General features: G+C 32.2%; 1 protein-coding gene across 1 annotated transcript in view; it reads left to right on the forward strand.

Annotated features, from left to right (window-relative positions):
* The window catches only part of SCN7A (sodium voltage-gated channel alpha subunit 7), an 81,953-nt gene that overhangs the window by 8,817 nt on the left and 50,744 nt on the right, over positions 1 to 22,392 (forward strand). The window contains 9 exon segments of the mRNA XM_036023355.1: positions 10,060 to 10,298; positions 13,871 to 13,983; positions 14,339 to 14,434; positions 15,770 to 15,842; positions 15,844 to 15,899; positions 17,329 to 17,381; positions 17,384 to 17,419; positions 20,169 to 20,375; positions 21,546 to 21,615. Of these exon segments, the coding sequence (XP_035879248.1) occupies positions 10,060 to 10,298; positions 13,871 to 13,983; positions 14,339 to 14,434; positions 15,770 to 15,842; positions 15,844 to 15,899; positions 17,329 to 17,381; positions 17,384 to 17,419; positions 20,169 to 20,375; positions 21,546 to 21,615 (943 nt within the window).

Below are 22,392 nucleotides of genomic sequence, written 5' to 3' on the forward strand. Positions count from 1 at the left end.
GGCTTTTCTTTCAAGCGGAGCAAAAGCCTTGGCCTTTGCTATGACCGGCCTTTATTGAGTTTCTCAGCACATTACTTGATGGTCCTCATTTACTATGCACAGGTTCGCTTTAGGTGGTTACCTTTTACAGAAAACAAAGGAGCCAATGCCACTAACATCACAGAAGAGGAATACTTGCAAACGAAAAGGCAAAAGTGGTTGAACAAGTTACACTCATCCTTGGAACGTTTAGCATGGATTTTAGGATGTTACTTTGCAGTAGATGTCTGCAGTTCAGGGTGAGAGAGGTTTTTAGCAAGAGCAAGACTCAAAGAGGCCTAGGCACATTGCAGGCCTGATTCCCCTTGGGAGAACTATCTATGGCCATGGGTCCTGTGCATCTCTGAGTGGGAGCTGGGCCCACGCCATGCAGAATGGTCTCCTACAAATTTTAGTCAATGTTGCTCTTAAAACTTAATAACTTTCAGAGATGACCAAGATGACTTGGTTCTTATTTATTTACAAGTCTGTCTCCCATTTTCCTTAAATTCAGTGATTATATTTTATTAATATTTCTAGCACTGCTGTCTGGTATAGTGCTTGGCACTTAATAAGTCAAATATATTTTCCTCAAATGATTGCCAGATAAATGAATGTCAAAAACAAATACCATGGTTAAACATATTGCCCTACATAGCATATCAAATGGCAAGAACAATCTTTTAAGGAAAATTGGAGCTCACCTTTTAAAATATATCTGATATTAAAATGTTAGAATATATAATTAAAATGAGTACAGATGATCATATATATGTGTGTATATATATATATATTGAGAGACTCAGTTGTTTACTACTTCTTTCTCTAAGAGAGCATATTCCAAAGCTTCTAAGAGGGGTCAAGACAAGGGAACTAAGGAAAGATAGAGTTGAGCAATCAGGAAATTTGAAGCCACCAAAAATTACTGAACATCCATCCAGAATGGGTCAATCCTAGGTCAGGCACACATGTTGAGGAGCATAGCCAAAACTGACTGAACTCTGGGAAGAAAATAATTGTAGAGAATGTAAAAACAAGAGCTATAAATCAAAAGTCATTTTAAAAAGAGCAAAACAATCTCATGGGCAAGAAAAAGAGTTGAAATTAAAAAAAACCTGCTAACTGTACTAGACTAAAAAGATGCAAATCCAAGAAGAATCTAAGCATATAAATTAATTATGTAACAAATAAAATGAAATCCAAGCCAGTTTTGGAGACTAGAGATTGCATATTCACAGCAGTACATAGGTATTTACTAATACCTAGGAGTACATGGCTATTCACAGGGGTACATGGCTATTTGCTATTAGATGTTAGGTCTGTCCAATTAGTTGCCTGTCATTAATACCTCCTACTAGAAGAGTTTCTACTTGGGACTTCAAGTCATTGGGTAATAATTGTGATGTGTTGGATTATACTTATAATAAAAAGAAATATCATCAGCTTCTTTTAAACAAGACTAGAATCTTGGGGTCTAAATGACATATGTTCTCCCCTGTGTGTCAACCCTTCAAGCTCTATCTCAGGACAAGAAAGTAATGGGATGTGGGGTTAGGGTGAAGGGAGAAGATTGATGAGGAGTTAAAACTTTCATTGTTTGGTTGATTTCTTTTTCACTGGAGACTTTGGGCTCTTACTCATGGGTTATTGCTATGGTGTTTACCCCTAGCAAATTAGAGAAGAATGTTAGAAGAAGCAGCCAACAGAAACAAGCAATTCAAAAGCAATTAGAAAAAAAATCTAAAAATCTGGTGCTACAAGAGATACTAATAAAAAAAGGAGAAGAAAATGTCAAAAGTAGCATCCCTTTAAAAATTATTTAAATCACAGCATTGCAGTTGCTTGTAATTGAATATTATTATTAGTTTAATTTGTGAGTAAGAAATTAAATCATACTCAGCATATTCTCTTGATAAATTCCAGGAAATGTGGCAGTGATTTTAATTTAAAAGATGGTTAAACATTAAAATACAATGCTTTAAAATAGCAACAGCTAGAATTTATTGAGTGTGTATTACCTGTCAGATGCTTCATATTTATTCATTCCATGCTCACACTACTCTATGAGGTAAGTACTTTTATTGTTCCCATTTTCATAGTCGAGGAAACAGAAGCATGGAGAGGTTAAGTGCCTTACTCAAAGTCACAGGTAAAAAGCTCTAAAGTCTAGATTTGAATCCATTTGGTTATGAAGCTAATTTTTTTCAAATATTTATTATAAAATATTTCAAACATATGGAAAATGCAAACAAAATTGCATAAGAAATACCCATTCAATGCCTAGAATCTTCAATGATCACTTTATAATATTTACTTTATCACATAAATATGTATGCATTCCTCAAATACTTCATTAATTCTTCTTATATTTTTTTGTCTTTCAAAATAAATTGCAAACACTAGTGGTCCTCACCCATAAACACTTCATAATCCATATAATTTATTGGAATTCAATATTTGTTTATGGGCTTTTTAAAAGGTGAAAATAAAATGCATAAACTTTAAGGGTATCATTCTGTCAGTTTTTACAAACGTACACACCTGTGTGCTCCAAACCTCTCATGGGATGAACATTACCATGTCCCCAGGAAACTCCATCATCCGTCCTGGACATTATCTTTGTGTATTCCACCACTACACATAAAGCACATCATGTGATCCATAATCTTTGGCATAAAGCTTTTTTCACCTAGCATAATGTTTTGAACTCAGTCATTTTATGTGTATCAGTAGTTCATTTATTTTTTATTGCTGAGTTGTGTTCTATTGTCAATATGTCAGTTTTTATTTTTCTATTTTCTTGATGGTTACCTGGGCTGCTTCTACTTTTTTGTTAGTTATGATTTATATTTTCCTACTTATTCTTCATTTCTCTTTCACTTTGTTCCTTCTTGAAGATCTAAATTTACATCTGAAACATCTGAGAATATCTATTTTGTCTTCATTCTTGAAGTATACTTTTGTTATATGTGGAGTGCTAGCTTCATCATTTTTTAAAGATATTGTTACTCCCTCATCTAGTATTTCTTTTATTGTTATGAGAAGCCAGTAATCATTATCATCATTGCTTCTTAATATATAATGTCTTTTTTTAAAGTGCTTTCAATGTTTTAACTGGTATTTCTTATTAATATTTGACCCACGTGACTTAAAGCATTTGTTAGCAGTGATATATAACCACTTGCTTTCTAAACTGTTAAATGACAGGTAGATGCCTTTCAGTAGGCTGTCCTTACAATCACTCTGTAAGGAATTTTACACATTTTGCACATACACGTGATCTTTTGTATTCCATTGGTTTTGCCTATTTATACATCCATGTAGTTATATAACCATATACTATGTGACATATACATATACTCATATAAACACATATACTTATATTGGTATGTAAAACCTATGCATACACACATACAGTTTAATTATCTTTATTAAAGTCCAAATCTGTATTTTTAATTAATATCTGAATTTTTACTTTTGCATATTTCAGATGTACATTCAACACCAAAAATATCAAGCATTATTCCTCCCTCCCATAATCTCTAAACTGGCACTTCTCCCATATTCCATATTCTCTATGTTGTACGACAGTAATACAACCAAGATCTCACAGATGTCACTGTCAAAGCCTGTGACCAATGCACATGGTTAGGAATCAACTATTAGGTTATTTCATTATGGTAAAGATATTAAGAAGAAGTACATCATTTTTAGTTAATACCTCATTCTATTTTTAAAGTAACTCTACACACATATGCTTTCAAATATCCACATGGTTACTGAAGCACACAAATTAATACTATTCCCTTATAAGGGTGTATTCTAGAATAATTTGTTTAGTAGCAGTACCTGAGAAACATGTTGACTTTCTATTTTTAGCTGTTCACATACAAGTCTGGGTGGGGTGGGTAGTAAAGAGTAAAGGGGGTCAAATGTATGGTAACAGAAGATTTGACTTTTGGTGGTAAACACACAATGCAATATACAGATGAGGTATCATAGAAACCTATATAATTTTATTAACCAATATCACCTCAGTAACTTTAACAAAAAACACAACTCTGAACATTGTACACATTAATTGGTTTGAGGAGTACCCATTGGGTAAGTTCTTACTGCTCAGATTGCTAGGGTAAGGTGTATATTTTTTAATTTCAAAAACTAGTGCCAGGTTTCCTTCTGGAAAAGATGCACCAGTTTATACTACAAAAAAAGTTTATATTAAAGTACTCATTTGCTCACATCCTAGCCATTGCTTTGCTTTATTAAACTAGGACTTCCATTTAAAAACATTATAAAGTCATTTATTTATGTTTTTTATGAGTTTCATTGTTTGTGCTTTTAAAATTTAAATTTTGCTCTGCATTTAAATCATTCTGCCATCAAAAATATGTATGGCTGTTAGAAATGTATGGAGCCAAGAATAATGGGAATTGCCCAATTCTGGCCCTCCCCATATATGCTTCACAAACAATACAGTACAAAAAAAACAATTAAAACTACACAAAACCCACACCATCAGCATAACTAGAAGTCAGAGAATGCTCAGACTTCTAAATGTCTATACAACTGTAAAGGAAAAGTAAAACCCAATCCATTTGCACTCTTTTCTGTGCTCCAAAGGCTTCATGGAAAATGGGATCTAAATTTAAAGTTAAAATGATGGACAAAAGAGAACACACTAATGGTGAAAATACTGGAGAGTAAAAGCATTTTCCTCTAATTTCTTTATATTAATCACTGAGTTGCCCTTATCACTCTGATTTGAAATAAACTTCTAAGTTTTTATGTAGATTTTATATTTTATCAATGCTTCAAAATATGCTTAATGACAGTAACAAATCAGCCTGAAAGAAATGAAACCACTGATAGATTTAAACTCACTTCTCAATAATCCTAAATCTGGCCATCTACAGAAGAAAGTATGGGGAGGGGGAGAGAAAGAACTAAGTCGAAGCCAATATCATAGCTGATATCATATGGCAGAAGCAGTCCAGTGAGCATCAGTAATATTTCAGTTCAAACTACCAAAAATATAGCACTGGGCACTGCTACTGTATTACTAATATGTTCCCCAAATTGCAAAATTTGCTGCTGAAGTTTCTGTCTGTCTTGCAAAAGTGGATCTCCACTGCCTGTCTTATTTTGTATCATTAAATCCAAACTTGTAACCTGAGCTGATATGTTTGATCCGCTTGCCAAGGTCATGTGGTCACTTCTTATATCCCATGAGACCCTGGAAAAGTCATTAAGTGCATTATCTGGTCCTTTCCAATTCTGTTGCTGGTGGTCTTCCACCGTAATTCACACAATAGAAAATCCTAAATCTATGTAGAGGATTTTCATACTAGGTGGCACCTGTTCTACTCCCAATTAATGCCACTACTCTTGCTCCCTTTTAATTTTACAAAACATTTGACTTTGACAACATTTACATAAATAAGTTTTCTAGACAATCTCACCTGATGAGTTTGTCAGCTACCCATTGATGCAAATTGGTGTCTAAATTATCCCATTAAGTCCATTAGTTTTTGGATATCTCTGGTAGCCCTACTGAGGTATTAGTTGTTTGCATTTGTCTAAAAACGTGCAGCTTGTGAGTTTTGTGGTGTAGTTTAATGGCACCCAGATTTAGATTTAGACACACCTGGCTGAGCATGTATCTTTGCCACTCAACTGGCTACACTATGAGTCATGAAACTCATCAGTCTGCTTCCTCATTTATAAATATTGATCACAAGGATGACGTGTGAGAATATGAGATAATAGAAACATCTAGTCCAGTGCAAGTGGTAGTCACATAGTATGACCAAAATTATAATTGCCTTAATTATTATAAATATTGGATCCTTTTCAAATGCTTGAAAACTGTTTTAAGGAGAATTTTTCTATAATAATGCACCTCTTTCCCCCATACCGATGCTAGCTGTGCTACTTCCAACTGATATCCAAGATACGTGGTTTGCACTTTAATCAACAATATAAAATATTAGTGCAACTAGAACTTTAGTTAGAGTCCAAACCTCAGTTGAATTTGATACAATTCTTGCCAAGAGCTTACTTTAGCTTTCAATTTTTTAGAAAGGAAATCTAATGGACAAATTAAGTATTAATCTCAACATATTGTTCAGGCTTTAGTGCACTGTATTAAGATCACTCACTGGAAAGCATAGTGCCTGGACCATATTTTATAAATTATCCACAGAAATGCTTTTTACCAAATTATGACTTAATGATTAATAATTTACAATCTTTTCTTAGCCACATAGAAGTCAGATGCAAGCCAGTTCCATTTGATAAGGACTTGCTATCAACTCATTTACGTAGTCAACAGCCCGGAGTAGTTTCATTCAACATCAAAATTATCACTAAAGAAATCTTGTGGATCACTGGTTGAGTTAGGAGAAAGAATTAGCACTGACCAGCACTGTGGGGCAGGCTTTCCATGTATGGTTTGTTTGACCATTATGACCTCATGTAACATGTGAGAGATTCCAAAGTTTACATGTGAGGAAATGTGACTCAGGCTATGTTCTGATACTTGGACAAAAATAATGTTTTACTTGAGTCTTTTCTACTTCAATTAATAGATCCTCCATTCTTTTATGTGGTCTATAGATGCTGTGATTTGAGCCTAATCAATATTTGGATTCTATTTGAAGACCCTCCAGTTTACTAACTTACCTTTTGGCTATGGTCTTGGATTATAGCAGAATAGAAAGGGGCTGCCATCTTCCTGCAGTACAGATAGAGGTTACATAGCTTTCTTGGCAGATACAAGTCAGTATTGATTTACATTGCAATTACACTTAAGTAAGTAAGTAAAATCCCTTGGCCATTTTCTCTGCTACAAAAATATAACTTTTCTCTACTATTCTTGTGTAGATGGGATGTTTTGGTCTAAATTTCATAACCTTACATATATTTCCATTACATATTATTTTATGAGATTTGGCCCATCATTCTAAGATATACCGATTTTATCACAATTAAAATTTTAAATTTACTTCCCATTTATTAGGTGCCAGTCACTGTAATAGGCATTTTCACCATATTATTTTATTTTATTTATTTAACCCAAAGAGGAATATCAATTTTATAACTGAAGATTCAAGAATATTAAGTGATTTGACTGAGACCTCTTAGAACATTAGTAATAGTATTTAGGTTTTGGGGGTATTTTTTGTTTTTTTGGTTTTTTAGGTTTTGAATGTAGGTCTACCTAACTCCAAAGTTCATGATTTTATTTGTTTATAAGAGCCTAGAATCATGAATATTAAGAAACTATTTAATATATATTCAAGTAACTCCACGTGAGAAGCTTAATTTTGAAAGCATATTTAATATTTTAAAGGCAGAAAATGTTATATATAAGAACAAACCTCAGTGCCTGTAACCTATGTTTATAAGTTGGACTTATGCAAAGAATTTTATCTTCCCTCAATAAAATTTGATAAGTGAGGTGTTGTTATAGATGTATTTGTATTTATACATATGGTATATACATATAAATGATTCTTGACCAATGTTTAATACGTTAGTTTTGTGCATAATATTGAGCAAGGTATTTGAAAGGGGTAAATTTTAAGATGAACAATTGTTAGGATTTTTACTGCTAATCTGGAAAGATGCCTCCAAGTAGATATACGTCAATATTCATATCCCATATTCCTCTCCTTAAAATTGCTTCACACCCTGTTCTTGTAACATCCGTTGAGGGAAGTAGACATAAGAAGCTATTGCTATTGTAAAAATGTCCCTCTCTCTGGTCATGAGTGACTAAACAAGGGAAATAAGTTGATAGGCAGGGTTAGACCAATTAAGAATATCTTTTTATTTACAGTTTTTGAGAAAGCATATGGTGGGAATTTAAACTGAAAAATCAAAGTTGAAGCTGGGATGCCATTGTTTAATGTAGAGTCTTAGAAGTAAGCAAAGGAAACCTTTGTTTAGAAAGAATGAAAAGAAAAGAAAAGAAAAGAAAAGAAAAGAAAAGAAAAGAAAAGAAAAGAAAAGAAAAGAAAAGAAAAGAAAAGAAAAGAAGAAAAAAAAGCCCAGAAAACTGTGATCCCATGAAAGGTATAAGGAGTTATCCCAGCACTGGATTTTCATTTTTATTTCCCAGGACACAGAAAAGGACTATGTGTTCTCTCCTTGGACATGTGTGAGATTGCCATGTGTATATTTGAAACATCTGCCAAACACCATTTATTTAAGCTATGAGTAAGAGTCTGAATTTTATAACTGGTACTCCATTAAGATTAACTAATATCTTTTCTTAATTTCCATTAATAGATAAGTAATGGACTGAAGTATTAAACAATTCAGTTTCACTGAACAGTGTAGAATTATGGTGCAGAATATATGTGTACATACGTGTGTGATTTCTGTTTTAAGGAAACTGTATAGAAGGAATTCAACCAAGAGCAGCACTATTAGAGACAAAATATACTTATACAAAAGCCACAATATCAAGTACAAAATTTCTTATCTTTAGTTGTGATAATTAAGTCACAAAGAGGGGTAACTGCGATAATAAAATTACAAAGAGGGTTGAGGGAAATACATAAATAATAATCTGTGATGATCCTTTCACCGAATAGGATAATTTGAGTAGGTTTTGGCAAGAATTAGGCTGGAGAAAATCACCAAAAGAATACATTTTTATGTGAAAGTAAAGAACAAGGTTTATGAATGGGGAATTGATGCATAAAATTATATTTAATGAACATAAATTTGAGAGGCCTGTAGGATGGCTTAAAGATAAAGACTAGGATGCTTTAAAATAAAGACTAGAATTGAGAGAAACCAGTAAAAACTACTACAGCAACCCAGATGTAGAGTTACAAAGATGACATGCCTTTATGTCGATATATAAACATTGGATCATATTTAAATACATAATGAAAAATAATTGAAAGTACATTATTTTCTTCAGAGGAATTAATGACAAAACATTTCATGAGTAATTTTCAAGATGATTACTTTGTGTTTGGGCTTTTGGTCTTACAATGGCTAGAAGGTTAAAAATTGATTTTAGTCATAAGGAAAAAACAATAAATTTCACTTTTACTTGTTAAATTGTAGTGATTGGCGGGATTGCCACATAAATGATGAAGGAAAAACAGTGTTTTAAGAAATGTACTCAGTAAGTATCCATGTACAGTCATTGAAACCCTGTGTGTCCCTCTGCACTCACCAAAAAGAAGGACACTACAGAGGGGAGAGGCACAGCTTTATGGGATATTAGAGTTTAAAATTTGAAGGAAGAATGGAGTCAAGAAGAGTAAACAGAGTTTGTACAAAGAGAAGAGCAGATAATGCTGCCAGGAATATAAGGGTGCATATATCTTTGCAAGTAAATATTCTCACATTTTTTGTGTAGACACAATCAAAACAATAAACAAAAAAGAAAACATCATAGACACAGTCAACAGTATGGGGGTTACCAGAGGGAATGGGGGTGGTGGGGTAGTGAAGAATAGAGGTGGTTGAGTGTATGGTGATAGAAGGAGATCTGACTTCACATAATGCAATCTACGAATGATATGTTGAAGAATTGTACACTTGAACCCTACATAATTTTTATTAATCGATGTCATACCACTAAATTAATTTTAAAAAAGAAAGAATAAAGAGGCCTAGAGCTAATAAAGACTGCCTTTAGGGAAGAAAAGTCCAGTCAATGGTTAAATGGCAGCTACGACTGGATTCCTCACATGCCAAATCTCTGGTAACTTTAGAATTCTTGTTATCAGGAAGGCATGTAAAGGAAGATTTGAGTAAACCGAAAGGAGTCAATGGATAAGTAAATGAAACAGATGAGTTACTCATGAAATTACAAATTAAGTCTATTGTTAAGTATAAAAGAACCTAGCTTAACAACTCAGATTTCTACAAAACTGAAGAACTTTCTTTGAATGCATGCATCTAGTTCACTATTATCTTTTATTTATATTCTAAACTTTTGTAATTTAAATTTTTTCTTCATACAGTATACACAAATTTCATACAGAACTAAAGAAAATACATTTGTTGCAGGTAAAAAATTAAAAATGGCTTCCCCAGAACCAAAGGGCCTTGTGCCCTTCACCAGAGAGTCCCTTGAACTTATGGAACAGCGTATTGCTAAAAAACACAAGGAGGAACATGAAGAGGATTTAAAGCCAAACATTGACTTGGAAGTTGGAAAAGAGCTTCCATTTGTTTATGGAACTCTTCCTCAAGAAATGGTGTCAGAGCCCTTGGAAGACGTGGACCCATACTATCATAATCAAAATGTAAGGTTTAATTTGACATTTGTATTATTTTATTTGCAGAAATTCCAAAAACATAACTGAGATAGGATGAGAAAAGAGGTTGGGGTGGGGAGAAGCTTAGAGGGTGGGTGGGTTGAGCAAAAGGAAAAACAACTCATGGGCATGGACAACAGTGTGGTGATTGTGGGGTTGTGGTGAGGTGGGCCTAAATGGTAATGGAAAAAAATACAATAAAATTTTTTTAAAAGGTGGAATGAAGAAATAAATCAACAACTAATTTTAAGTTATACAAACCTACATAAGAAATCTCATACATATTTGAGCTTTTTATCAAAACTCGCTGTTGCCTGTTGCTTGGTTGGTTTGGGGATACTTTATTTTGTAACAGGTTACACTGTCACTACCTTAATATAATTATTTGTTTTATGGAATATGATGATTGGCTACTAACGTTTATCAATTTTAAGATAACCATAGTATACAATTTGTGTAATATATACACAATTCACATGCTCAACTTGAGCTTGCTCAGTAGTTAGGAAAATAAAGCTGATTTGTAGTTTATTTATCATTTTTATTCATTCATACATTCCCACCCTATTTTATCTCCAGAATAACTTGAAGAATCTATTAATATTTGAACAATGTAATGGCAAGCACAAAATGATAAAAAAATAAGAATAGTTATGTTTAGAAAATTCAGAGATCTGTGTGGACTGACAGCTGAAGAATCCTTCATTAAAGAAATAGAATGAGAATTATAGTTTAGATAAACATTTCATATTTCAACAAGGCAAAGGGAAGATCCGTGAACAGCAAACCACAGGGATTAAATCTGGAATACAGAAGGAATGGGGGATGATAGAATGGAACCCTAGCAACTGTGTTGCACGTTGTAGGAAATAGATGAAATAAGGGAGATTTCAGCATGGATTTATGTGATGGCCAAAAGACTGATATGATAAATACTATTTAAATAAGATTAATAAGAAGATTTCTAAATGACTATTGCATGGAAGAGATAGGTTCAGAAAATTAAATAGGAGAGAAAGGGTAATCCAGGCCTGATGTTCAGAGGTCTGGATTATTGGAGTGTCTCAGAGGAGAGAGAAAAATCCCAAGAAGAATCAGCAGGATTTGAAGACTGACTGATAATGCCAAGGTTTTCAGCCTGAAGAAATAGTTTTCCCACTGATAAAAATGCAATAACTGTAGAAAATATCTAGTTTGGGGGAGAGGAGGATTAGTTCCATTGTAGACAACTGTCATTTGATATTCTTGTAAATAGAACATTCACAGATAGTAACAGTAGGTGAAATGGAATTGAACAAGACTCTGGATGGAAGGCAAAGTGATCATATTATACAACCATGACTCTCTTGAATCTTTGCCTGGCAGAAGAATAATGGCATTTTACAGTGTAAATGTATTTATAAAAAGGACTCCACTAGCTATGGTAACTTCCCCGGACATTATATAACATTATTAATTAAACACCTGTAAAATCTTGGTAAATCCTCATCTCAACTACTTCTGTTTTCAGTTTTTGCTATGCTTAAAGCATAAAATTAATATAACACAGTAACCTTAGAGGTAACTCTAATATAACAGAGTTCTGAGTGCTGTGTAGTATATGCAGAAGTGGTAAGCAAATCAGGCTTCCTACTGAAGGAAAATAACAAGGAGTTTGAAGAATAAAACAAGTCAAAAACTGTAGCATAGCTAGCATAAAAGTAGTTACTAATGGTGACAGTTATTAAAATTTTGAATTATATTCAGTTAATTCTGTTTAAGATGACATAAAGTTAGTGATTCTAAAATTAAATAAACAATTTAGCACTTCATCAATTAACTGATAATATCATACCTGGAATTGCTCATTGCTTCACAATGACATATCAGCTGCTTGGTTGCATGTCTGTCCTTCTATGAAGTTTGAAATTCTTAAAAAAAAAAAAAAGAAAGAAATTCTTCTGCAAATTACACAGAAAGCACATTTTAATTAGTCAGATTTATTTGGAGGGCCCTTTTTAATTTCTTGTTGCATTTAAAATGCAACAAGGAAAAATATCTACAATTCAGGGCCAAATATCCATGGACTGTTATGTTGGGAAAAGTTTCCATTTAGAACATGTATTCATAAATAATTGACAAATACAAATTTGTATCCACTAATATATTTGCATATATACACAAATATAAATATCAATATATAGTCACCATATACACCTCTGTATGGTTATATATTATATAATATAAAATATAATGCTAAGTATACAGGGGCAAAGGTAGGTTTACAGTTATGGTCATATAAAACAGTTTATTTTTGTATTGTTATTTATAATTATTATGTTATTTTCAATATAAAAACTATAAACCTACTTTTGCCCACCTTTATATTGTAGATACATATATACATATACTAAAGGGTGCCCCCCAAAACTGAATTTATTTATAAAAATTGTGTATTTATTTCTACATGTTTAACTTCAGTCACCTTCAAAGTACTCTCCATTTGATGCACTACACCTATCAAGACATTTCCACCACTCAAAACAGTTTTTGAACTTGTCAATTTTTATGCTTTTTAGTGCTTCTGTCATTTTTTGTTTTTTCTTCCCTTTTTTGGTCCACCTCTTCTGCATTGTCAAAACATTTCCCTTTGAGGACTTCTTTTATCCACGGAAACAAAAAAACAAGTTGCTTGGGGCAAGATTGGGTGAACAGGGAGGGTGGAGAACAGGGGTTGTGCCATCTTGGTCAAAAACTGCTGAAGAAAGCATGATGTGGGCAGGTGCACTGGTAAATCACCCATTATGAAATGGGTTAATGTATTGAAAGAGTTTTCAAAAAAAATTTCAACTGAAGCCAAACACAGCCTCTCATAACAACACCAGATGGTACACTGATACAGATGGGTTCCTAGAACTCTTACCTAGTGGGGGAAACGTGTACTACAAGGAACCTGATCTACAAAAAATAATTTTGTATTTTAGGGTGGCCCCCCTCACATATGACTCATTATTAGGATATTTTTTATCTCTCATTATTTTGGTTTTAATGCTTTTATATCCCAACATATTATTTTTTAAGATTTAAGTGTATATTATGATAATGATAACAAACAAGTGGATTTTTATATGAATAACTACTAATGATTAATGTAATATTATAGTGCATTTAGGCCATTTTTACTATTGTAATCCCATACCTCATTAGCTTTGAAGAAAAATTGACTTTTTTTTTACATTCATGAATTCTGGTATGTTTAAATGTATCTCCATAAACTATTAATATATACTTTTCTTCCTATTTATTTTAGTTAGACAGGAAAACTTGAGGATTAGTGTGTGGTGATAGCTTTCTCAGGTAGAACACTGGCAGAAAAAATAAATAGTCATAGATAAGCCTAACAATCACTGAAAAGAGTTAAAAGAAACTTCCATTTATTTTGTCTGTAAAAGAATATCAAAATATAAGCAAAATGTAACTTACCATTCATGACTGAAGTGACCATTGTCAATATGTTACATGATTGGTTCCATTATAGCTCATAGTTCTAATTTCACGTGATGCCCTTTTTCTCTTTGCAGACTTTTATGGTATTAAATAAAAAGAGAACAATTTTCAGATTTAATGCCACCTGGTGTACATTGTCTCCTTTCAATTCAATTAGAAGAACAACTGTTAAGATTTTGGTACATCCATATCCTTTTCTATTGGCTTTAGAATGTGCAAGTATCAAATGCAACTATTCTATTCAAATACCGCTGCCATCTTTCTCTTTTGAATTGTAATCTCATTGTACACCCTATTGAAGTCTGGATTATAACTGTACTAAGTATTCCACATTTGAAAATACCTTTAAATGTGTTCTCTCATACACATAACAGTAGTAAATATTAACAAATCTTCATCTTCCTTGTTTTTCAATATGAATAATATATGTTTTGATAATTTAAGGAACTATTTTATCTCATATGTGTATACACATATAAACAGATTTTAGGAACATGTTTCCAATATTATTTATTATCTTTTATTCCTTGACTATAACCTACCTTTTTTCGACTGTTCATTTTGATTAGCGTCCTGATTGACTGCATATTTATGACCATGACCATGACTGATTTTCCATACTGGGGGTCAAAATTACAGTAAGTTGTATAATTTTATTATATATACTCTCATATCATTACATTTATATTTAATATATGGCATTACAGTATATTATATGCTAAATATTATAATAAAATAAAATTTTTATATCATATATTGTAATATAATATACTAAATATTATATGGTATATTTAATTCTTTATAATATTATAATATTGTAAATTTATTCTTTATTTCATATGTAGTATATTCACTGTACCTAATGTAATATTTATCCACATACCATTATTAGTAAATTTTCCAAATAGAAACAAATTTACATATATGTCAGTTAATCAATTTTCATGTTTTTCTGCCCTTTAATTATTTCCCAACCTGTTGGGTTATACTATGTGAATGTTTGAGTGTTTAGCTAAGGTTTATGCCTATTGCATCATACAAATGAGGTTTCATTTTAAAATTAATTAATAATGTTTAATATATCGGTGCCTCAGGTTTTCTTTACTATTGCAAACCCACACCTGATTGCTTCAAATGCAAATAACTTTCTTTTCATTCTTTTTTTTTTTAAGATTTTATTTATTTTTAGAGATGGGAAGGGAGGGAAAGAGAGAGAGAGAGAGACATCAACGTGTGGTTGCCTCTCACGTGGCCCCCACTGGGGACCTCGCCTGCAATCCAGGCATGTGCCCTGACTGGGAATCAAACCTGCGACCCTTTGGTTCACAGCCCACGTTCAGTCTACTGAGCTACACCAGCCAGGGCTCTTTTCATTCTTTAAGAAAGTAATTGTCCTTTCTTTCTATATTATGTACTTATTTTCTCTCCCTGGGGAATGTAAGTAGTTTGACTTACATTAGTCTGCAATGATGGAAAGGCTCATTAAATTTTCCAGGGATGAAAGCTTTATTGATGCTACCTTTCAAGTTTAATTCTGTTCTTAAAACTAGTTTGTTTGGAAGGTAAATATAAGACTGATTTACCATAAAAATCCTTATATATACATAAAGTAAAATTAGTTCTTTAAACTCCTTTACAATTCGGTTATTTATTGTATGGCTCCCAGTGTGAAATACATTTGATATTGATATGTTCATCACTTACCTAATATATATATGAAGACTGTAAGGCTGAGCTAGGAGTTGTTGAAAAACTGATAGTCAAATTTTATGGTCAATACCATGAGCCATTGGCCACTCTCAAAGCCCTGTGTAAAGCCCTATCCTATGGTTCAAAGGCACATGCTTTTTTGATTATTGTCTTGTTGGTTGATTGATTTGTTGGTTGATCAGTTGCCCATATAGTTATCATAGATGTATTTAAGAACTGACAATGTATTACTTTTAATGTATACATAAAATTGTTTTCTGCAGGATCACTTTGCTTGGAATTTACACGCTCGAAATCCTTGTAAAACGCATTGCCAGAGGCACCTGGACTGGAACCGTTTTATTTCTTTGGGGATCCGTGGAACTGGCTTGACTTCAGTGTAACTTTATTTGAGTGAGTATTTATTTAAGTTGCAAACATCTTACTACCTTGCTAAGCAAATGCTTTTCACTAAAAAATTGAGGTTGACAAAATTTTCTGCCTGAAAAAAAGTTGCAAACAAAATATTTTGTAAATTATAGTTATAGTGAGTTCTCCCAGATAGCTCCAACTGAATGAGGCCTCAAATATGTAATACATATAAAAGGAATAGGATATTACCTTCATTTTCTATATGAAGCAAAGATGATAGAGGTTGAATTTTTGCTTTCTAAGTTATTTTTAGTGAGAAGAAAATTTTCTGGAGATAGGAGAGGATCCTAGCGTATTTGGTTCTATCTCAAATCTATATTTTACTTAGCTGCATTTCTTAAGACCACTAAATATATTAGATATCAGAATAAGATATTTTAAAGACACACACCATTTTCTACATTTCCTAAAGTGTTACATTACATCCTAATGATTTTTATATGCATTTATTTTTTCAATACATCTGTTTAATGTTCTTTGTGGCTGAGTAAATGATCACTGTGTTAAATCCCTGTTAAAGAAATGTAAATAATATTGTATTTATAGATTTTGGGATCAAAAAAGTTTTAAAATCTTTATAAAAGTGAATAATTAGTATCTGCCATGTTGTATGCATTCAAAAATAGTGGCTAAAGTCATTGCAGTTATCATCACTACTACTTCTACTATCACTGTCATTCTCCCTGCTGTTGCTGTTCGCACACATTTAACTAACACAGCTAACACTTAGATGTCCATCCCTTGGCATGTTCTGTTGCTCTTCCATGCACTTTACATATTACTTGCTTAATCTCCACAAAAAAGCTGCTGATGAAGGAAGAGTTATTATTCCCACTTCTGAGGAAACTGAGGCAAGAAAAATTAAATAATTTTTCTGTCACACAGCTGGTAAAGACTGGAGCCTGGATTTCTACACAGGCTGTCTGGCTATAGAGTCTGTGTCTTAGCCACTATGTACCTGCCTTCTGCTGTCATCATCAATACCATTGTCATTACCAACATCACCGTCATCATCACCATCATCAAAATCACCTAATGGCTTAAATCCTTAAATTGAAACTCATTCTTTTAAGAGATTTGGCTTTTTTGTTTTTAATTATCTTTTTATTCATCAGATAACAAAATATTTATGAACATGATATAAATATGGAATTAAGAGTACTCACAGTGTCAGAATTTTGTAAACTCTCATAATATGTTTGTGGATTAATATTTACCTGGCTACTTTGCACATTGTAGCAATCTTTGTCTTGCAATCAATGATAAAACTATTTGACAAATGGAATGATGAAAGCAAGGGAAATATTTGGATATATGGCTTTAAACATAAGTTTCAAAGAATATAAAAAGCCAAAGATAAGTAACATAATTGCAATAGGACCTCTAAATAATTCTTCACTTAATTCCACAGGCATATAACAATATATTCACCTCTAAACGTCAATCCAATATTTAGAATCGCAAGAATTTGAGAATTTTGAAAATTATTCCTTTAAACCAAGGTAAGAAATGGCATTGAGTTCCTTTCCTTCATTTTGTTTTCTCTACTCCCATATATTCATTTGTATTCCTGTTACTGTTTGTGGAAATATTAATTTTGAATACTGTTTTAACTTTGAAATCAATGAATTATCTGATCTTAAAATTTATTTCAGTCACTACAGGAAAGGCAAGAAAAAAGTATCACATTTGACTGTTATTTATTTGAGGTGGGTTCATTACCTATGATAAAATGTAGAGAGCAATAAAAAATATTATTATTCTATTTTATTATTTATTCTTACATCTTAAATATGAACTTATAAAATTATCTTTAGACTTTGGAGAGATATAGCAGTCTACACAGATATCTAATCTACCGTCTTCTTTTTCTTATTACATGTAAAAACCAGATGAAATGAATAGAGTAATATAAAATAAACCTCCTTTTGTTCTGAGTGCTAGGATAGGGTGCATTCCACATGCCACAAAGTTCAAGGAGGTCCTGCAGAGTAAGGTTATGACCACATACATGGAGGATGCTTGGGACCTGATTTATAGCTCCCATTCCTGGAGATCTTAAAGGAGCCCACCAACATCTTCCAACTTGTTATTCAGAATGAATAAAAAAGAATCAGATAGAAACAACTCCACTCCAAGTTTTGTCTTTTGGGGTTTGTTTTCTTTTCTTTGACTGCTAAGAGCCAGAGTATTATGGAATAGCTGGATCAATAACTGAGAAGCAGGTGTGATAATACCAAAAGGAAGATATACAAGCAATTTTTGTCCCACTGCAACACCATGAAGCAGGCCAAACCTATGCATGCTTTGTGCTTGAAGTCCAATCTGAAGTAAAGCCAATTTATGAAAATAAAAATAATTGGGCTAAATTTTTCTGTCAAGATGTAGAGACTTTAATATTAAGTCAGAAATAAATTGAACTCTACCACATATACCTAAGCTAAAACAAAAATTTAAAGTAAAATGAAGGGAAAAATTATACCAGGAAATCAAAATCAAAATTGATTTAGAACTTTGGTAGACAACAATGAATGATAGATAACAATGAAAATTATTAATAAATTTTACTCTGTAAAATTAGATGGTGACTTTTTTAACCTTCAAACAAAATGTCACCAATAAATTGAAGCTCACAAAACTCTGGTACATATATTATATATACACATATATATGTGTATATATATGTGTGTATATGTATGTATATATATACACCATATTTATAATTATATACATACATATATTCCTATTTAAGAGAAATTCTTAAAAATAATTCCAACAAAATAATATGAAAAAAATCAGTAAAATAATGTATGGAGGACTCAGTATGGTTACCAAAAAATAAGGAATAGTGCAAATACACATGTTTTAAAGTTCATTATGGTAATCACAGAAATTGCATTAAAATGATCCATTTTTATTCTAAGAAATTGGAAATCATTTTTAATGCTTTATTTTTAATGATGGCTTGGCTATATACATATATAGTCTTTTGTTTAAACATTGATAAAACACCTCTTAAAAGCAATTTGAACATATGTATCAACACTTAATTGTGGCCATATATATGTTGACACAGAAATTTCATTTCTTATGTAACACTTAAAAAAGACTTGTATATAGCAAAAACCTAATGCTATAGTTTCTAGGCCATAAACATGTATTTTAATATTCTAGCAATTGAAATATTAATATATTTAATCTAGATATCACATTTCTTTAACCATAGGAGTAACTTTATAGTATCCAATCATCTGAGGAGGTCATTTTAAAAAATTAATGTTCAATCCTAACAATAGCATATGAAATATGTATTATTATTCCCACTTTAAAAATAATAAACACAGACTTAAAAATGTTGAGTGACTTGCTCAGCATCACAGAGCTACTATATTCTCATTCGTTGTTGAGCTGAGCATTGATTAAGATCCTAAATGCAAACAGACCAACAACTAAGAGACCAGGGAGAAAGAGAAGGAGGGGAACAAAAGAAGGGAAGAAGAAAGCAAAGAAGGAAAGAAGGAAGGAAGGAAGGAAGGAAGGAAGGGAGGAAGGGAGGGAGGGAGGGAAAATTGTAGTTTCATCTATGAAGTACAATTACGTTCATTTGGTTTTTGTTTCTTCTTGTTTTTTTATATTTTCAGAATTAAGCATATATTATTTAAATAGAAAAACAAATATTCTTAAATAAAGAACCAACCTTAAATTAAGGGTGAATTTTCCATTAGTAAGTATTCTGATATAAATACAGCCTGCATGTATCACAATTGTGTTATTCTAATTTATAATCATTAAAAATTGTCATTTTATTTAATCAGCTCCAAAAATTAAATTTCTAAAAATTAGTGAAAGAATACTGCTATTGCAAGCTATTTTTTGTTTCAACAACATTTGCAACACATTTTGATTAATAACTCTATACCTTATACTTACAAACAATGGCAAACTGGTATGAAAAGCAGTAGCCAAGAGAGCCTGTCCTTTATGTAGTTAAAGAGATTCAATTGAACCACTAATTTCAAAATATATTGTGTCTGAATTACTTCATTAGGTGCAATAAATTAACAATAATACAAAACCTCAAAGTTTGGGTTTTTATTCACCTTATTTATTAGATCTAAATAATGACAAATTAGATTATGAAACACAAAGCTACTGATTTCAATGTAGTATGTATTTACCATGGGAGAACTTTGCTAATGCTGCTTTACTAAAATATCTTATTTTATTGAGAACAAACCTGTCTCTTTCTAGGCCTGAAGTCTTATGTAGGGATCCTGCTCCATTGCTTGAAGAAACTTACTGGTGCCATTATCCTTACTCTGTTTTTTCTGAGCATATTTTCTGTGATCGGGATGGGGCTCTTCATGGGCAAGCTGAAGCATAAATGTTTCCGGTGGCCCCACGAAAATGCAACTGAAACCATACACAACAGAACCAGAAACCCATATTACATTCGAGGTAAGAATCAGTTTGCCTCATATGTCAAAAAATTTTATTTGACATTGTAAAAAATATGCTATTTACTTTAAAATAAACAATTTTTGCTATTGCACTAGTTATTGTTAAGAAAACAGGTTTTTTTTTAATCTGTGTTAAAGTTTGCTACAAAGAAATCACTTTTTAAAGATTACCATTTTAAAATTTGTTATTCCACTTCCTGAAATACTTGTTAGGAATTGCTGAAAATATTATATTATTAACCTAATTGTCATGTCATAGTACTTGTACTTAGAAAAGTATCTGGGACTACTCAGTTTACTAATGTCAAATTTTATTTGGTTTTTAACTGCCATTCAAAGGGTTTCATCAATGGTTTCTAGTTATGTATGATTTTAAATTTTTTAAAATTATTTTAGGTGACAAATTTGATGTTATTTGAAATTGGAATAATTCAATTTTGTAATATAGTATACCTACAATTTTGTGTACATATATATGTTTGTATGTATACACACACACACACACAGAGTCCTGCTTTCATGGGTTTGATCTCTGTGATTTGAATTTAGAACTTAAAAACCAATGTTCCCAAGCATGCATGTTCTAACCCTGGTAACAATATTTATAAATACACATGTTACATTTTAATTGCCAGGCAGAGATACCTAGATAAATTCTATGTGCTATGACTCAGATAAACAAGTTGTAGTAGAAATTAGGTGACACCAAGTATACAATTGGCACTGGATGCTCAATGTAGAGAAACAAGCTTCAAAGGGAAAGAGAGTGGAAATTAAACATAAAGGCAGAAAAATACGGTCTTTTGCTCAGGAAAAGCTTCAGGAATAAATCCTGGAATTAAAGGTCCTTGCTTTCAAACATACTAGTCCTGGGAATTTTTCCCTCAGGAGTCTGTCATACCTAACAGATTATATTCATTTTCCTGAACTCTAATTTTGAAAGGAATTCTCCTTTACATATTCCAAGTTCTATCACTGTCAGGTCAGTGAGGTAGATGGATTGCTGGAGGTGTTTTGGCCTGTACATGAGAGGCTAAGACAGCTTCCTAGATTAAAAAAAAAAGTCAGGCTGTCTGCTCATTTCTTCTCACTGTAGAGATTTAAATAGATTCCAGATCAGCTCTCATTAAAGATTAAATATAGAATATAATTTCTTTCCTATTTTCAGAAACAGAAAATTTTTATTATTTGGAAGGAGAAAGAGATGCACTCCTTTGTGGCAACAGAACAGATGCCAGGTGAGTGATATTAATGTCTTCTTCTATCGAATCAGTATCACCAATCAATAGTATTTATTGAATAATCATTTTTATTATGGTTCCCATTTGATTAGATTATCAAATTTTAACATCAAAACCATGCTGAAAACTGAATAGTTTAGAATACTATTAAACTAATTTTACAAAAAAAAAGCAATAGACAAACTAGTTAAATGACTTATTCAAGGTCAAGAAGTTAGTAAACAGCAGAGCTGGGACTTAAACACAACCGTATTTTTTGTTTGTTTGTTTTCAATGTGTGTCAGAGCTAGTAGAAATGACCAAAAAAGACATATAATCTTTTCTTTGGCCAGAAGCCTTTGAAGAAAGAAATATTAAATATATGCTGTTATTTAGCTTATTTTATGCCTTGGTGTCTTTTATGACTAAAATTTACATTAATAAAAAGTTTATTGTTCTTAAAAACAGTATTTATAAGTAATTCTTCAGTGAGAACCTAACTCTCATGGCTTCACATCCTATAATTTCAAGTGAAGAGATAAGGAAGTAGAAGTGAAGTGCTTCTTGGCAGTGGTGAGACTTACATAGTTCCTTATGTTACTTTTCTCAGCTGGGATGACTTGATGGCTTTCTGTAGGCTCAACTCTCTTAGGCTGTAGAGACCAGATTGACAAAAAGCACATGATGGGGAGAGGAGTATGAATTATATAGTTTATTTATTTTTAAAGATTTCAGTTATTTTTTAGAAAGGGGAGAAGAGAGGGAGAAAGAGAGGGAGAGACTGATGTGCAAGAG

Source organism: Phyllostomus discolor, chromosome 4 (genome assembly GCF_004126475.2).
Source record: "Phyllostomus discolor isolate MPI-MPIP mPhyDis1 chromosome 4, mPhyDis1.pri.v3, whole genome shotgun sequence".
Lineage (NCBI taxonomy): Eukaryota > Metazoa > Chordata > Mammalia > Chiroptera > Phyllostomidae > Phyllostomus > Phyllostomus discolor.